Raw genomic sequence first — 13,445 nt, 5'->3', positions numbered from 1 at the left:
GAAGTGCTTTCAGCAAAAATGAATAGCCCCAAATGATGGCACCTCTTGTATAAGGGTTCCTAGAGAGTCTTCGGGCTCTATCTCTGTGTGCTGCTCCGTGCACAGCTATCACTGCAGCAGAACAAAGCAACCCACTGCAGCTATTTAGGACAGGAAGCGAAGGGTGCTGTGTCCAACTGATAGTGCAAAAGGAATTTTAAAAAGGCAACGTGTAATGTCTCAGGCCTAGGGCCAATTTGCTTCAAAGGACCTCAGTGTCCCCAGTGGGAGAATTAAGAAGAAAAAGCAGACACGAAGAAAACAAAGAACTGAAGCATGGAGCTCTAACACTCATCCCTTGCCCACAGCAGGAGGCAGCTGCAATGGGTCGGCTGTTAGTGCACTGACAGAGCTTAGAGACTTAGTATTATCATAGACACATAGGATGGCTTGGGTTGTAAGGGACCTCACAGCCTTCCCAGCCCCACTCCATCCAGCCCACAAGCAGCTCAGGCTGCCCAGGGCCCCCATCCATGGCCTTGGGCACTTCCAAGGGATGGGGCTCATTGTGCTGATGGAAGTAGATGGATCCAGAGGAGGATCACGAAGATGATCAGAGGGCTGGAACACCTCCCCTATGAAGACAGGCTGAGGGAGCTGGGCTTGTACAGCCTGGAATAGAGAAGTCTCTGGAGAGACCTCATTGCAGCCTTCCAGTACCTAAATGGAATATATAAACAGGAGGAGAACCAACTTTTTACATGGTTGATAATGACAGGGCAAGCAGGAATGGCTTTAAAATAAAAGAGGGGAGATTTAGGTTAGATGTAAAAAGGAAACTTCACTCAGAGGTGAGGCCCTGGCACTGCTGCCCCATCCCTGGACGTGTTGGGGCTGAAGGGGCTTTAAGGCCCCTTCCAACCTTCCCATTCTGTACCTATTTACACTTTTGCCTTGTCAAAATACGCGTGTCATTCAGCAGCCATTTAGAGTCCTTCCTCGAGAGGAAAAAATAAAGCTCTGACTTTTCCTGTTTGGGAAGCGGGCAAGAGGAAAAACATAGTAGTGCTTTGCTTCGAGTTAAAACAAATAACAAAAAAAAAGAGAAAAGCCATCAACACAGAGCAGGATGTGTAAAAATAGGGCTGCTGATTAGATGAGGACAATCGACTGTTTATGAGTTCCACCTCCCACGCTCAGACAGGGTTTGTCCCTCTCACACGGCACAGCCCATCGGCCTTCACCCACCTCCTGCCCATACAGAAGGCTGTGGTTCCCAGCTGATATTCAAGCAGCATGTAGATCCAAGCAAACCCTAAACAGCTGCCATGGGTACTAAGGGCCAGCCCCAGCTGCAGCAATGCCTTACCTGAGCTATTGGGCTCGTAGCCTAATTTCAGCTCCCCATTTTCATCTCTGAGCTTCCATCAGCTCCCACATCCCCTCTCAGCTTCTGCATCCCATCCAGGAGAACAATATAAACCCCTAAACTGCCAATCTCTTGCACACAAAGGAGATGCAGGTGATCAAGGCTGAGCATGGAGCTGACCTTGTGCTCCTGCCCACCCCTGGGGACAGGTTATTTTCAGCTGGCTCAGATGGGGAAGCGCACGGCTGAGCAATCAACTTTGCACAGCTTCAAGTATGAGCTGCTCTAAAAATATGATCCACATTAAGGAGACTCGGGAAAAAAAAAAAAAAAAAAAGCATGTCAAGAGCTCATTAAAGAGCAGCAGAAAGTCTGTCAAGATGAAAAACCAGCCCTCCTGCTTGTGTTTCAGGAGGGGGAAGGAGAAGGGTTTTCACAAAGGGCCTCAAGCACAGAGGTTTAAGGATCCAGTCACATAAAGAGGTATATAAGATTTTCTAGCTGAAAGAGGCCACAGTACCTGAAACTGAGTGGTCACGCTTGTGTCCAAATCCTCTGAACAAAGAGGAAACAACCTACCAGGAAACGGGAAATAATTGGAATTTTTTTGCTATTTTAAGCATGCAAATTGTCCCTAAAATAAAAGTAAAAAATAGAACAAGAGCAACCCATTTGTCCTCACATTCACTACAACATGCCATTACTAGACTCTAACTTTCACGCTAGTGATGCCCAACCAACTATAAGACAACCATTTCCAAACAGCTTTTGCATTATGCAATTTAGGAGTTGGGAGACCAAATCTTGTATATGGACTGCTGACAGATGCTGGAGGTGAGTCTAAGAGCCTCAGAAAGCACCATGTCCCCAGGTCACCTCCCATGTGCCACCAGTTGACTGCCCAGCCATGGCCAACGCAACCAGCCAACTACCAGGCCATGGCCAACGCAACCAGTCAACTACCAGGCCATGGCCAACGCAACCAGTCAACTACCAGGCCATGGCCAACGCAACCAGTCAACTACCAGGCCATGGCCAACGCAACCAGTCAACTACCAGGCCATGGCCAATGCAACCAGTCAACTACCAGGCCATGGCCAACGTTACCAGTCAACTACCAGGCCGTGGCCAACGCAACCAGCCAACTACCAGGCCATGGCCAACGTTACCAGTCAACCACCAGGCCATGGCCAACGTTACCAGTCAACTACCAGGCCATGGCCAACGCAACCAGCCAACTACCAGGCCATGGCCAACGTTACCAGTCAACCACCAGGCCATGGCCAACGTTACCAGTCAACCACCAGGCCATGGCCAACGTTACCAGTCAACTACCAGGCCATGGCCAACGCAACCAGTAAACCACCCAGCCATGGCCAACACAACCAGCCAACTACCAGGCCATGGCCAACGCAACCAGCCAACTGCCAGGCCATGGCCAACACAACCAGCCAACTACCAGGCCATGGCCAATGCAACCAGTCAACCACTCAGCCATACCCAATGCCACCAGTCAACCACATAGGCAATGCCCAATGCGTTGAGCGGTTCCAAATCCAGATCCACACGTTCTTCTCTGTCTCCCAGCAGACAGCAGGCAAGCGGACAATACGTCTTGTATGTTACAACCTACAAATCTTACACAGAAAACATTCCAAAATGCAATTAGCCTGAAACCAGCAGATTTTCATCCTGCGTCTCTGCCAACGTGAAGTCATTTTTACCGTACTGCTGATGGAGGTGGCAGGTTTTTCATGGCAGTCTTCAGTTTTGGCAATGGAATTGTATCTGTTTGTAATATCCTTCCCCAGCAAGAGAGTTTCTTTCAAAGATCCTGGCTATTCACACTGATAAATTCCCCCTGTGTACACCCAATAGCTTTAACCCAGTCCACAACACCAATACCGGCTGTGGGACTGGCTGCAAACATCCCACTGATGCAGGTATTTTGCAAGTAATGGATGAGGAGTGAGGAAAAAAAAATATGAAAGAGTGAAAGAAATACTCTGCATTTTTCATACATACAAAGACATTTTAGGGAATAAAGTCATCCCTGGGCAACAGTTCAGTCAACCAAAAATAGGACAGATGTGTTTGCCTGCAAGTCACCATCACGAAGCAGCTCACATTTCTCATGCATGACAGAAGTTCTCACGTGGTTCTTGCATTTTCAGCCCAGCCTCCAGCACGCAGATGGGCAGATCCCAAGGCCAGGCACTCATCATAGGGATTGCAAGAATTCCAATGGGAGCTGATGGAGACAGTGCCATCATCACCCCAGGGCCAGCCACAGCCACTCACATTTCTTAGATAAGGAAGGAGTGCCGGCCTTTCCACAGCCCTAAATTGATATGGAGGATTGAGGAAAAATATGTGCAATGGCTTAATATATATTAAGATACATAGCACTCTTCATGTATTTGACAAGTTTGTCCATTATTCATAATGTGAATATCATCATTGTCTGCTTTGCTTGCACATATAAGAGCGCTAGATCTGTCAGCTCACTCAGCAGCTGGATGCCCTATGGTAGGAGATGGCTCCCCAGAAGGGTATGTCACCAAGATTGACTTTTTACATGGGCAGATAGCGACAGGGCAAGGGAAAATGGCTTTTAATTCAAAGAGGGGAGATTTAGGTTAGATATTAGGGGGGAATGCTTTACTCAGTGCGCAGTAAGGCCCTGGTGCTGCTGCTCAGAGTTGAAGGTGCCCCATCTCAAGGCCAAGGATGGGGCCCAAGGTGCCCAAGGCCATGGATGGGGCCCTGGGCAGCCCGAGCTGCACTTCCTGCTTTTATTTCCAGCTTCCATTTGTTTTTCTGTCCTTGCCCCTGCTTCCAACCTTTGCATTGCAGCTTTACCCATAAGTGTAATTAAACACGGTTGTGTTGTTATTACCTCTTAAAGGTTAAAGATAGAGTGCAGCCAGGTAGCTTAACAGGCACTAAAGCAGCCACGTCCCTCATGTTTCGCTCTTGTAATCCAATTATCCCTTACCGTCATTATTTATAGTTAGCAATAAAAACGAAAGCACATCCTAACTAGCTCAATGAGGATTAATTAACCTCACACCCTAACCGAGCATCCTGCACGCCAGGCTTTAAGTGAACCTCTGCCAGACTCAGTTCTGCCCATCAGCACTAAAAATGCTCCGGAAAAAATAATCCCAATAATTCTCTCCAGCTGCATGAGCAAAACCCTGGATAGGACACGGATCCCTTCAGGAAGGGCAGTGTGAAGAACTGAGCCTGAAGGCCAAACTCAGCCACGCACCACATCCCAGCTACAAGCTATTTCATGGTGCTTGGGTTCTCCTCATTAACGAGTGGCATTTAACCTCACCTCCATGCCCCCAAAACCAGCTATTTGTAGGGAAAACAACAACATGCTCCTTTACTTCTAGCTTCCTTTGCAAGGATTTCTATTACTCTGAAGAATCTGAGAAGAATTCAATTACATCACCCTTCCCAGGAGAGAACACTTTGTTACTTGCTTCAGATTTTTACATCTTCAGTTTAAAATAAGAAAAGCAAGCAAGAGGACAAACAATGATGAAGCGCAGACAAATAAAGGATGATGAAAGAACTGTGGGTTTTTCTCTCCCCCCTACTACTCACTGCAAAAGAGTTCACCTTCCACTTACACATACAGCACTATCTGAAGCTTTTAGCAAAGCACAACCCCTCTGGTGTGTTTTATGGAAGGCTGGGGATGTGTCATCTACCAGGTTCCCTTCCAGTGCCTATTTTGGACTTCTCTCCAACACAAAATGCATCCCGGCCTCCCCGGCACGCAGCACTTCATGGCATGCTACCAACATGGGATGTTCCTTTTGAGCTGCTGCTTCTGAAGCACACAAGCAGGACCAACACACTACAGAGCAAATATGAGCAGCTCCTGGAGTTTGTGGGGTTGGGTTTGGGGTGTTCTTTTGTTGTTAGTTGCTTTTTTTTCTTGCAGATCCAGAAGGAACATCTACTATCAGTACTGCGGGGACCACAGAATAAACCCATACCTGAAACAAAGCCCACAAGTACCAGAGACATTGGAAAACTCTGAAAACTGGAGTCCTGAATGTAAATGTGCTCTTCCACTCCAAGTCAAGGTAACACACACTTCCTAGCTCAGCTGTAGCACTTCCAACTTGCTGGAAATCCACGGGAGGGCCATGACTTGCAGCAATCAGGCTGTGCTGTTAGCCTGGTGGAGCACTGAGAAGATAACCTGCACAAGGTTAGCCTCTGTGGCCTTGTTTCTTAAAGAGAAGTCTTCTCCAGTCCTGAATGGGAGGGCAGAAAGCTCAGACCACATGTTTTTTTAGCACATAAACAGAAAGAAAGTCCAATGGCTTCAAACAGGGCTTTGACTTGAGCCTGAGTTGTATGAGAAACTTTACAGTTTGGAGTCACATTTATGAACCTCTTAGAAAAGCAATTGTGATAGCAGCAAATCAAGAAGGTCGGTGTTCCACTGGTGGATGTGCAGCCCCAAGCAGAGCACCAGGAATTCCCAGGTGAGGTGTTCCATTCCGCACAAGCAGTCAAACAAGTCTGATCTGTGCAAGGTTATTCTGCAACAGGATCTATCTGCTCTGTTTCTACTCGCTGACCTTCACGCTGCCCTACAAAACGCACAAGCTCACTGAAGAGCCCTTACATTAACAATCAGATGCCACGGGCTTGCCAAGAATTCATGGTGAGGAGATCTCTGCCTTCCTTTTTGCAATGCTGGCAAGCTTACAGGCTTGCTAACTGCAAGCTTACACATTTCTGAGCTGAGACCACAAGTAAATTCATGAGGAATTAAAGCCATCAGTCTGTCCCACCAACACCCCATGACCTTCCCCACATCTCCACTCCTGCCCAAACCCTTATTGCTTGCACACCACAGCTCTGCAGGGGCGCCCTGCGTGGGGTTCAGGCTCTGCTTAACTCCTCGTGACCCCACACACCATCCTGCTCCACTCCACTCAGCTTTGAAAGCAAGCAGATTACGTTGGCTGTCAGGAAAAGGCAGGCTGAGAATGATGCAGATATATTTAACAGGAAGGATATAGTCACTCTAAGAAGCTACAATTAGAGTCATAAAGTCATCACAGAGTCTAGAAAGGTTGGGTTGGAAGGGACCTTAGAGCCCTCCCAGCCTCCCCCTGCTATGGGCTGGGTGCCCCCCCAAGAACCTCCCTCCCTTCCAGCCCCTCGCCTTACACTGGAGCTCTGGAGCTCCTAATGACTCAGCAGAGAGGAGGAAAATGCTCCTGATATTCATCTTTCCATTCATTCTTCCCCTTTCTGCTCCTGATGCTCAGCCCCTCTGTCTCTAAGAGATGTCTGAACAAATGCAAAGCAGCCTGCGTTGGCCTCAGCAAACAGCCAGCCCATGGGTCTCAGCAAACAGCCAGGCCCTGGGCCAACCCACAAGGAGAGCTGCTGATCCAGACACTGATTTTCCAAATCAAAACCAGTTTGGAAGCACAGAGCTGAAATCCCAGCAGACAGACACACAGCGCATCCTCAGTGCTGAAAGATGAATGGTACCTGGAAACAGGCTGGCACTCATAGGGGAACAATTCCTCACCGTGACCTAAAGATACATCAGAAATCTTATCAAAGGATGTTGTTCTCACGGCACACCCATAGGAAGCCAAGCAGACTGGTTGCCTATTTTTGACTTTTCTAGGAGCACACGATGGAGGTGGGACGGCTCAATGAGAACTCCTGCAGCTCCAACCCCAGAGCTGGGCTCCTACATCCACCCAGAGCCAAACAAACCAGCCCCAAACAGAATCACTGAATCATTCAGGTTGAAAAAGAGCTTTGAGATCCCCCAACCCAACCCACTCCACCCTACCGTGCCCACCGACCACATCCTTCAATGCCACATCCCCACAGTTCTGGGACACCTCCAGGTGATCCCACCACTCTCTGGGCAGCTGTGCCAGTACCTGACTGCTCTTTTAGGGTAGGAATATCTCCTAACATCCAACCTGATCCTCTGCTGTTACACCAAATCATGTCTCTCTGTGTGAGAAGGAGGAGAACCGTTACTACCACAAAGAAAAAGCAGCGTGCTTCTTCATTTCATCCCTTCTGAAAAAGGAAACTGAAAAGCATCAGCTACAAGCATTAAATGCTTGTGGGTGGCAATGAAACTGCTTGAAAAGCATATTTATGCACTCTGAACCAGCAGTATCCGAATGAGGAAGACATGATTGAATGCCTGCTGCACGCATGCATGAGACTAAAGTTTGTGCCACGGAGTGAGGTGACAACAGGAGATGCTCCGAGCAGTGCAGCAAGCCCAGCAGTGACCTTGGCTGAGCTGTGTGACATGCAATTAAACAGCAGAACTCATCGCCTTTAAGATGTTTACACATTAGAGAGCTGGTGGGCTAAGTAAGAAGTTGAAGGGTAATCTGTGGGAGATCCATTGGAAGCTCCTGAGCAGAGCACTGCTAGTATGACTTGTACTATACCAATAAAAGGAAATATCAAAAGAGCTTTTTTATCCATCTTTTCAGCAGCCTGTTGCGTATCTGAAGACAAATTGTGTACCCGACTTGTTTTCTCTGGATTAAGCAAGCCCAGTTAGTGCAGCTTCTCCCAGAGACTGTGCTTGCTATCCTTTGGGAAAAGGAATTGCAAAGTAAGCACTGCAAGGCTTCCTCAGCCACGGAATAAGCAGCTGTTTAGTTAAAAATAAAGACAAAATATCCTTCAAGATGCCCTTAGCGTGGCAGATAGAAAGGACTCATAAAATGTGAGATAATAGTTAAGTAAATTAAGCGTACCTGCAGGCGATGCCACACATGGTTAAGGCAGACCCGTCCGTCTCATGCTGGTCTATCACTGCTGGTGCTGAATTACTTCATGAGAGCTGTTGCTGCTATTTTCTCTTCCCGGCATCAGCCTGACCAGAAGGGAATGCTAATACAATTCCAGCGGCATTGCAATGAACTGTCTTGTAAAAGACACTTAATTATGTGCATATGAACAGAGGCGCAGACTCGCTTTCAGGAGATTGCAGTTTCCCTGTCTGGGTGGCAGGCGAATGGGCTGAAAGATGCTTCAAAAGATCCTGTGAGGCTTTTATTAGCAGACAATTTACAGTTGTTATAAGCAGCTTCCTGAGCGAGCTCTGTGGGCAGCATTTAATAGCTAGCTGCTCTGCCACGGCCCCTTTGCTGGAGGCTGCAGCTCCACACTGCTATACATGAACCCAGAGATGGGACCTGCAGATCCCAAGCAAAGCCAAGCAGGGATGACAACAACAACACCATAAAGTCTGTAACTCTGCATATATCAGCACCAAGTTTGCACAGCGTTCAGGAGATTTTCTTCAGATGCTCCTCAGTTCTTTACCTGGGACCTTGGCAAGGTGTTTCATAGCCTGAAAAAATTCACTCCATCCTAAATCTGCTGCAGGGTCTTCTCAACCTGGGAGGGCTCAGCTGAAGGGCAGACCACAGCAAGCACAGCTGCCTATTGCCCAGAAAGCCAATCCCAAGAGCGACCAGGAGGCACCGTACCATCCTCACGCCTCCCCTCCAAAATCCTAATAGGAAAAGCTTTAAGCCAGATGCCTGTCCTTACCCTCCCTTCACATCTGTAATGCAGACCATTATCCTCATCTCACCCACTGCAGCAGAGATTAGGACCAGCTTGGCTCTCCTTCATTCTTCGCATCCAGCTTAGAAGATTGGCACATCACTACACGATGCCACGCATCCATCTGACCCTCCAGGGCTCCCCAACCAAGTAAGTGGTCTGCTGGGCACTGGGGAGCTCAAAGGGGCTAACAAAAGCCCCAACATATGCCTGGCCCTGTCCAAAACAGCAAAGCCCCCAAGTTCTGCACCAGAACATGGACTTGTAGACACATGGCTGGGATGGTTCCAGTTCAGATTGTTGCAGGACCTACTCTGATGCATCTGAAGCCAGGTGAAGAAGCTCTTTTCATAAAGGAGGATATTAATCAGAAAACCCAGAATCCCATAGAATTGCAGCTGAGATCCCATTGCTTAAATGGAACCTTGGCACATGGTTACAGCAGGGGATGAACACAGCACACGGCCAGGATGACAGAAGGGTCAGGCAGGTGGTTACAGGTCACCTGGGACATGGCTAATCCCTGACAGCTCATGGAAAGTTGATAAAGGATTTAGAGAACAGAGCCTAATTACTGTCCTACTTTAATCTCAGTCAAGAGCTGCTTAGTAGAAACTATCCCCTATCAAGTATGCTCAATTTCATTCCTGGGTTGAATAACTTTGTAATTGCTCCAAACAAGCACAATCAGAAGACAGATCTGAGACAGAGCTATATTTTTCATTGGAGTTTCAAAGCTCACACTGAATGACTGATTGCTGTTTGAGACCTGATGTCCATCAGCTTTCTAAAGGGGTCTGGGTCGGCACTAATCCTACCATAACCAATAAAACCTCAATGGGAAGGGAAGGGTGATGATATAATTAGCAGATGGCACCAAAACTGGAAGAATAACAGCTCGTGAAATTAAGGAACCACAGAGAAAAACCACTTACAGACCTCAATCCTGCCCAGCAGCTCTGCTGCAGCAGAGCCAAGTGCACAAGACAGGTACATCGAGGAGCAGGATCCACAGCTTCATCTGACTGCTTCCAAGGAATAAATCCTGTTACAATGCTGCTGTGATGTTATAATGCTGCTCCAAACTTCAGTGTGCAAACAGGAGAGCACAGACGTGGTTTTATCCCCATTCAAAGCAGTGAGGAGGCAGCAAGAATGTCATGGCTACGTGGCCAGGAGGGTTTTTGCTTAAGTTCTACACCAAAAGCTGCAAATACATCCTGAGAGCAGAAGGGTTCTAAGCAGAGACTGATTTAAAAAGCTCAAGCTGCAGAAGATGAAGTTGTTACTTGAAGGTATTTTAACCACGAGGAGACAGAATCACAGAATCAATCATAGAATGACTTGGGTTGGAAGGGACCTCAAGGATCATGGAGCTCCAACCCCCCTGCTGCAGGCATAGCTACCAACCTCCACATTTAATACTAGACCAGGCTGCCCAGGGCCCCATCCAACTTGGCCTTGAATACCTCCAGGGATGGGGCATCCAACTCTCTGGGCAGCTGTTCCAGCACCTCACAGTAAAGAGAATAGACATCTGCTATTAAAGGACACTGCAGAGCAACAAGGGAAAGGACAGCAAAATACCTGCAGGTTGAAAGAGATTTTAGATGATTAGCAATGCATGCAGTCACAGGGGCTCATCTGCAGATGACAGCTGAGGGCAAGGAAAGTGAATGGCACTGCACGGCCCGCATCCACAGCTGTCAGATGGAATAACCTCAGCGTTTCTCCTGCCCTTCTTCTGCACCAGCTGCAGCCATTAATGCATAATTGAGGAGTACGGAAAACGCTGGGCTGAAGATGGAGCATTTTATACTGAGAGCTATAGGGAAAAGTGAGAAATCTGACGAACTTTGATTAGGAGATGCAAAGGGATCCCAACAGAGAGAGTAGGCAGCGATCATCCCCTCATGTATGTCTATGAGAGAGACCTGGATGGCATCTGTGCCACAGCTCATCACACTCAGCCGTGCTGTCCCAACACTCCCTCTCATGCCCTTATATTTAGAAGGGAATTTCTCCCCCCTTCCCACCCCAGCCCCAAAGAGGGGCTTTGTCCCACATGATCACAGTGCCCAGCACAAAAATCACAGCAAGAAAACCAGACAAATGGGCCTGGAAGGGACTTCAAGCAGGCATCTCGTCCTTCCCCTGCCCCAGGGCACCAATTACTACACTTGCTCTTTTTCTAGCTAAAAACTCTCCCTGGTGGGTGGGACGTCAACCCACCCAGCCAGATGAATTGGTTGGACCTTCACTTTAACCATCTTAACCCCTCTGCCACCTCCAAGATAACACAGACCAGGCACCAAACAACACATGAGCACAACTCAAAGCAGCCTTAGCACCGAGTTCTGTGTCAGAAGCTGCTAACATTGCAGCACTGTAACATTAACACATTGGCAGCAAGACCCAGCACAGCCTATTTCTGAGCTCTGCTTCAGGACTGCTGTTCCTGGAAGGGAAACCAGCCTGGCTCCTTGAAGACACACTTCTTCCATGATGCCCACAGCAGTGAGTCACCTTTTCTGAGTGTTTCCATCATCTGCTTTTCCAGACTCTGCAGCACATCGTGTTTACCCTGAGCCAATCCAATTTAAGCCCTAAAGATCCTTGCAGCAGGTATTTCTTATGCTTGGATCATTAAGGAAGCACCGCTGTGGCTCAGCAAGCAATGCAGCCAAACACAAACCTCCCTTTGCCTCTGATGCTCACAAGTTTTTCTGCTGCAAAGACAGACACATTCAGCCTTAATATTAAGGAACGAGTTTAACTGCACTTCCTTCTATGAAACAGAATAAAAAGAACCACCCACATTCCCAGCAGTGGCAGTTCTCATCCATTCGAACCAGTTGGTTCAGTTTGGTGGAGAAACCCAACTCTCAGTGTGTCCCATCAACAGCATCACCCAGTTGACCTTTAAGGTTTAGGGGGAATGGTTTGAAACTGAGACATGGGAGGTTTAAGTTGGATCTTAGGGGGAAGTTTTTCACCAGAGGGTGGTGATGCACTGGAACAGATGCAGAACCAAGAGATGAAGGTGGGTTACGACCATCCTCTGCCTGTGTGCATCATTCACCTCCCAGAGGGACACACACACGTGCTTGTGCCCAGTTATGAGCAATGCATATCAGCCTTCAGATTAAGTTCTTTAGGGAAGAGCCATGGTTTGCATTGGAAGGGACCCTTAAAGGCCTAGAGTAAAACACTGAGTCTATATCTCCTCTCTTCGAGTTGGAAACCATTTCCCCTTGCCTTATCACAGCAGACCTTGCTAAGGAGCCCATCCCCTTTCAGCAGGGGAAGGAGGCAGGAGGTGTTCTGTTTGCTGAATCAATTGCACGGCTTCCATCCGGATGGCGATGCTAACAGCACGCTGCCTGCATAGCAAGGGCTTATATAAAGGTGAATTATGCATTTCTATCAGATTTAAAGAAAGGGAAAGATCTCTCGCAGAAGCAAAAACTCAGGTCGGGCAGCCAGCTCACCACCTTCCTGAACAACAACACAGCGGGAAGCACAGCTCCAAAACCCCTTAAGGACATCAGATGGAAACACCTCTTGGGTTGGGAGAGTGTGATGGCAGATAGGGCAGCGTCCACCCGCACTGCTGACCCACAGATAACCCTGCAGGTAGCACAGTAAACCTCTCCAGCTGGAGAAAGAGCTGTTTAATAGCAGAACAAAAGGGCAGTCAACCAAAAGGCGGTGGCATCACCTTCCTACCATGGGCGGGGAGTGGGGCAGCTCCTTATGGGGTTTCTCTGCACCGAGGAAACACAGATCGGCCCTTCAGGGATCCATCAGAGCAATAGGAGCGTTGGCAAAGGGAACACAGCGGCTTAGAGACGGCTTAGAGACGGCTTAGAGCCCACCCGGCCCGGCACCACCTGCATCCCCCGCCCCACCCGGGCCCTACCTGAGCGTGGGGCCGATGCAGGCCGTGTCTGTGCTCTCGATCTCCCGCAGGATCCTCTCGTGTTCCGCCGCCGTCTCTAAGCTCTCCAGCTCCGCCATCTTCACACGGCGGGGGTAGAGGTTGGAGATGGTGGGGTGGGGGGGGTTTGTTCCGGCGGGGCACCCAGCCCGGCAGACCCACCTACCTGCCGGCCCCAACAGCTCCGAGCGGCCCGGCCCGGCTGCGGGGCAGGACGGGAAACGTAGTGCGGGATAGAGGCGGCTGCGCTGGGGAGGAGGAGCCGGGTGGGGAGGAGGGACCGGGCCGGGCCTATAGGGCGGCAATGAGGGGATGAGGCTTCAGTATGTGTCGTTGTGTGGGGAAGCAGCCCCATAGCGATGATATCATAATGTGTCCCCATAGCTCTGAGCTTATAATGTGCCCCCTGAGGGGATACAGCCCCATGGAAGTGACCTAATAATGTGCTCCCGTGGCAGTGATGCCATAACGTGTCCCCATGGCAGTGGCCTTATAATGTGTCCTCATGAGGAGGCACAGCCCCATGGAAGTGACCTCATAATGTGACCC

General features: G+C 48.9%; 1 protein-coding gene across 13 annotated transcripts in view; it reads right to left on the bottom strand.

Moving 5' to 3' along the window:
- Positions 1-13,112, bottom strand: part of EXOC6B (exocyst complex component 6B) — a 222,204-nt gene extending 209,092 nt beyond the window's left edge. For 9 of the 13 annotated variants that reach the window (XM_032444054.2, XM_032444056.2, XM_085547574.1 and 6 more), the window contains exons 1-2: positions 13,063-13,112; positions 12,879-12,976 (exon numbers count right to left, since the gene is read on the bottom strand). In XM_032444054.2, the coding sequence (XP_032299945.2) occupies positions 12,879-12,976 (98 nt within the window). In that variant the 5' untranslated portion in view covers positions 13,063-13,112. Of the gene's footprint in view, positions 1-8,139; positions 8,265-12,878 lie in introns of those variants that run through there. The other 4 variants (XM_085547581.1, XM_085547582.1, XM_085547579.1 and 1 more) reach the window with 2 other exon arrangements.
- Between the last annotated feature and the right edge of the window lie 333 nt (positions 13,113-13,445).

Source organism: Coturnix japonica, chromosome 4 (assembly GCF_054131305.1).
Source record: "Coturnix japonica strain WE chromosome 4, WE-NBRP24, whole genome shotgun sequence".
Classification (NCBI taxonomy): Eukaryota; Metazoa; Chordata; class Aves; order Galliformes; family Phasianidae; genus Coturnix; species Coturnix japonica.
Note: the sequence above shows the minus strand (reverse complement) of the source record. Positions and strands in the feature narration are given on the sequence as shown.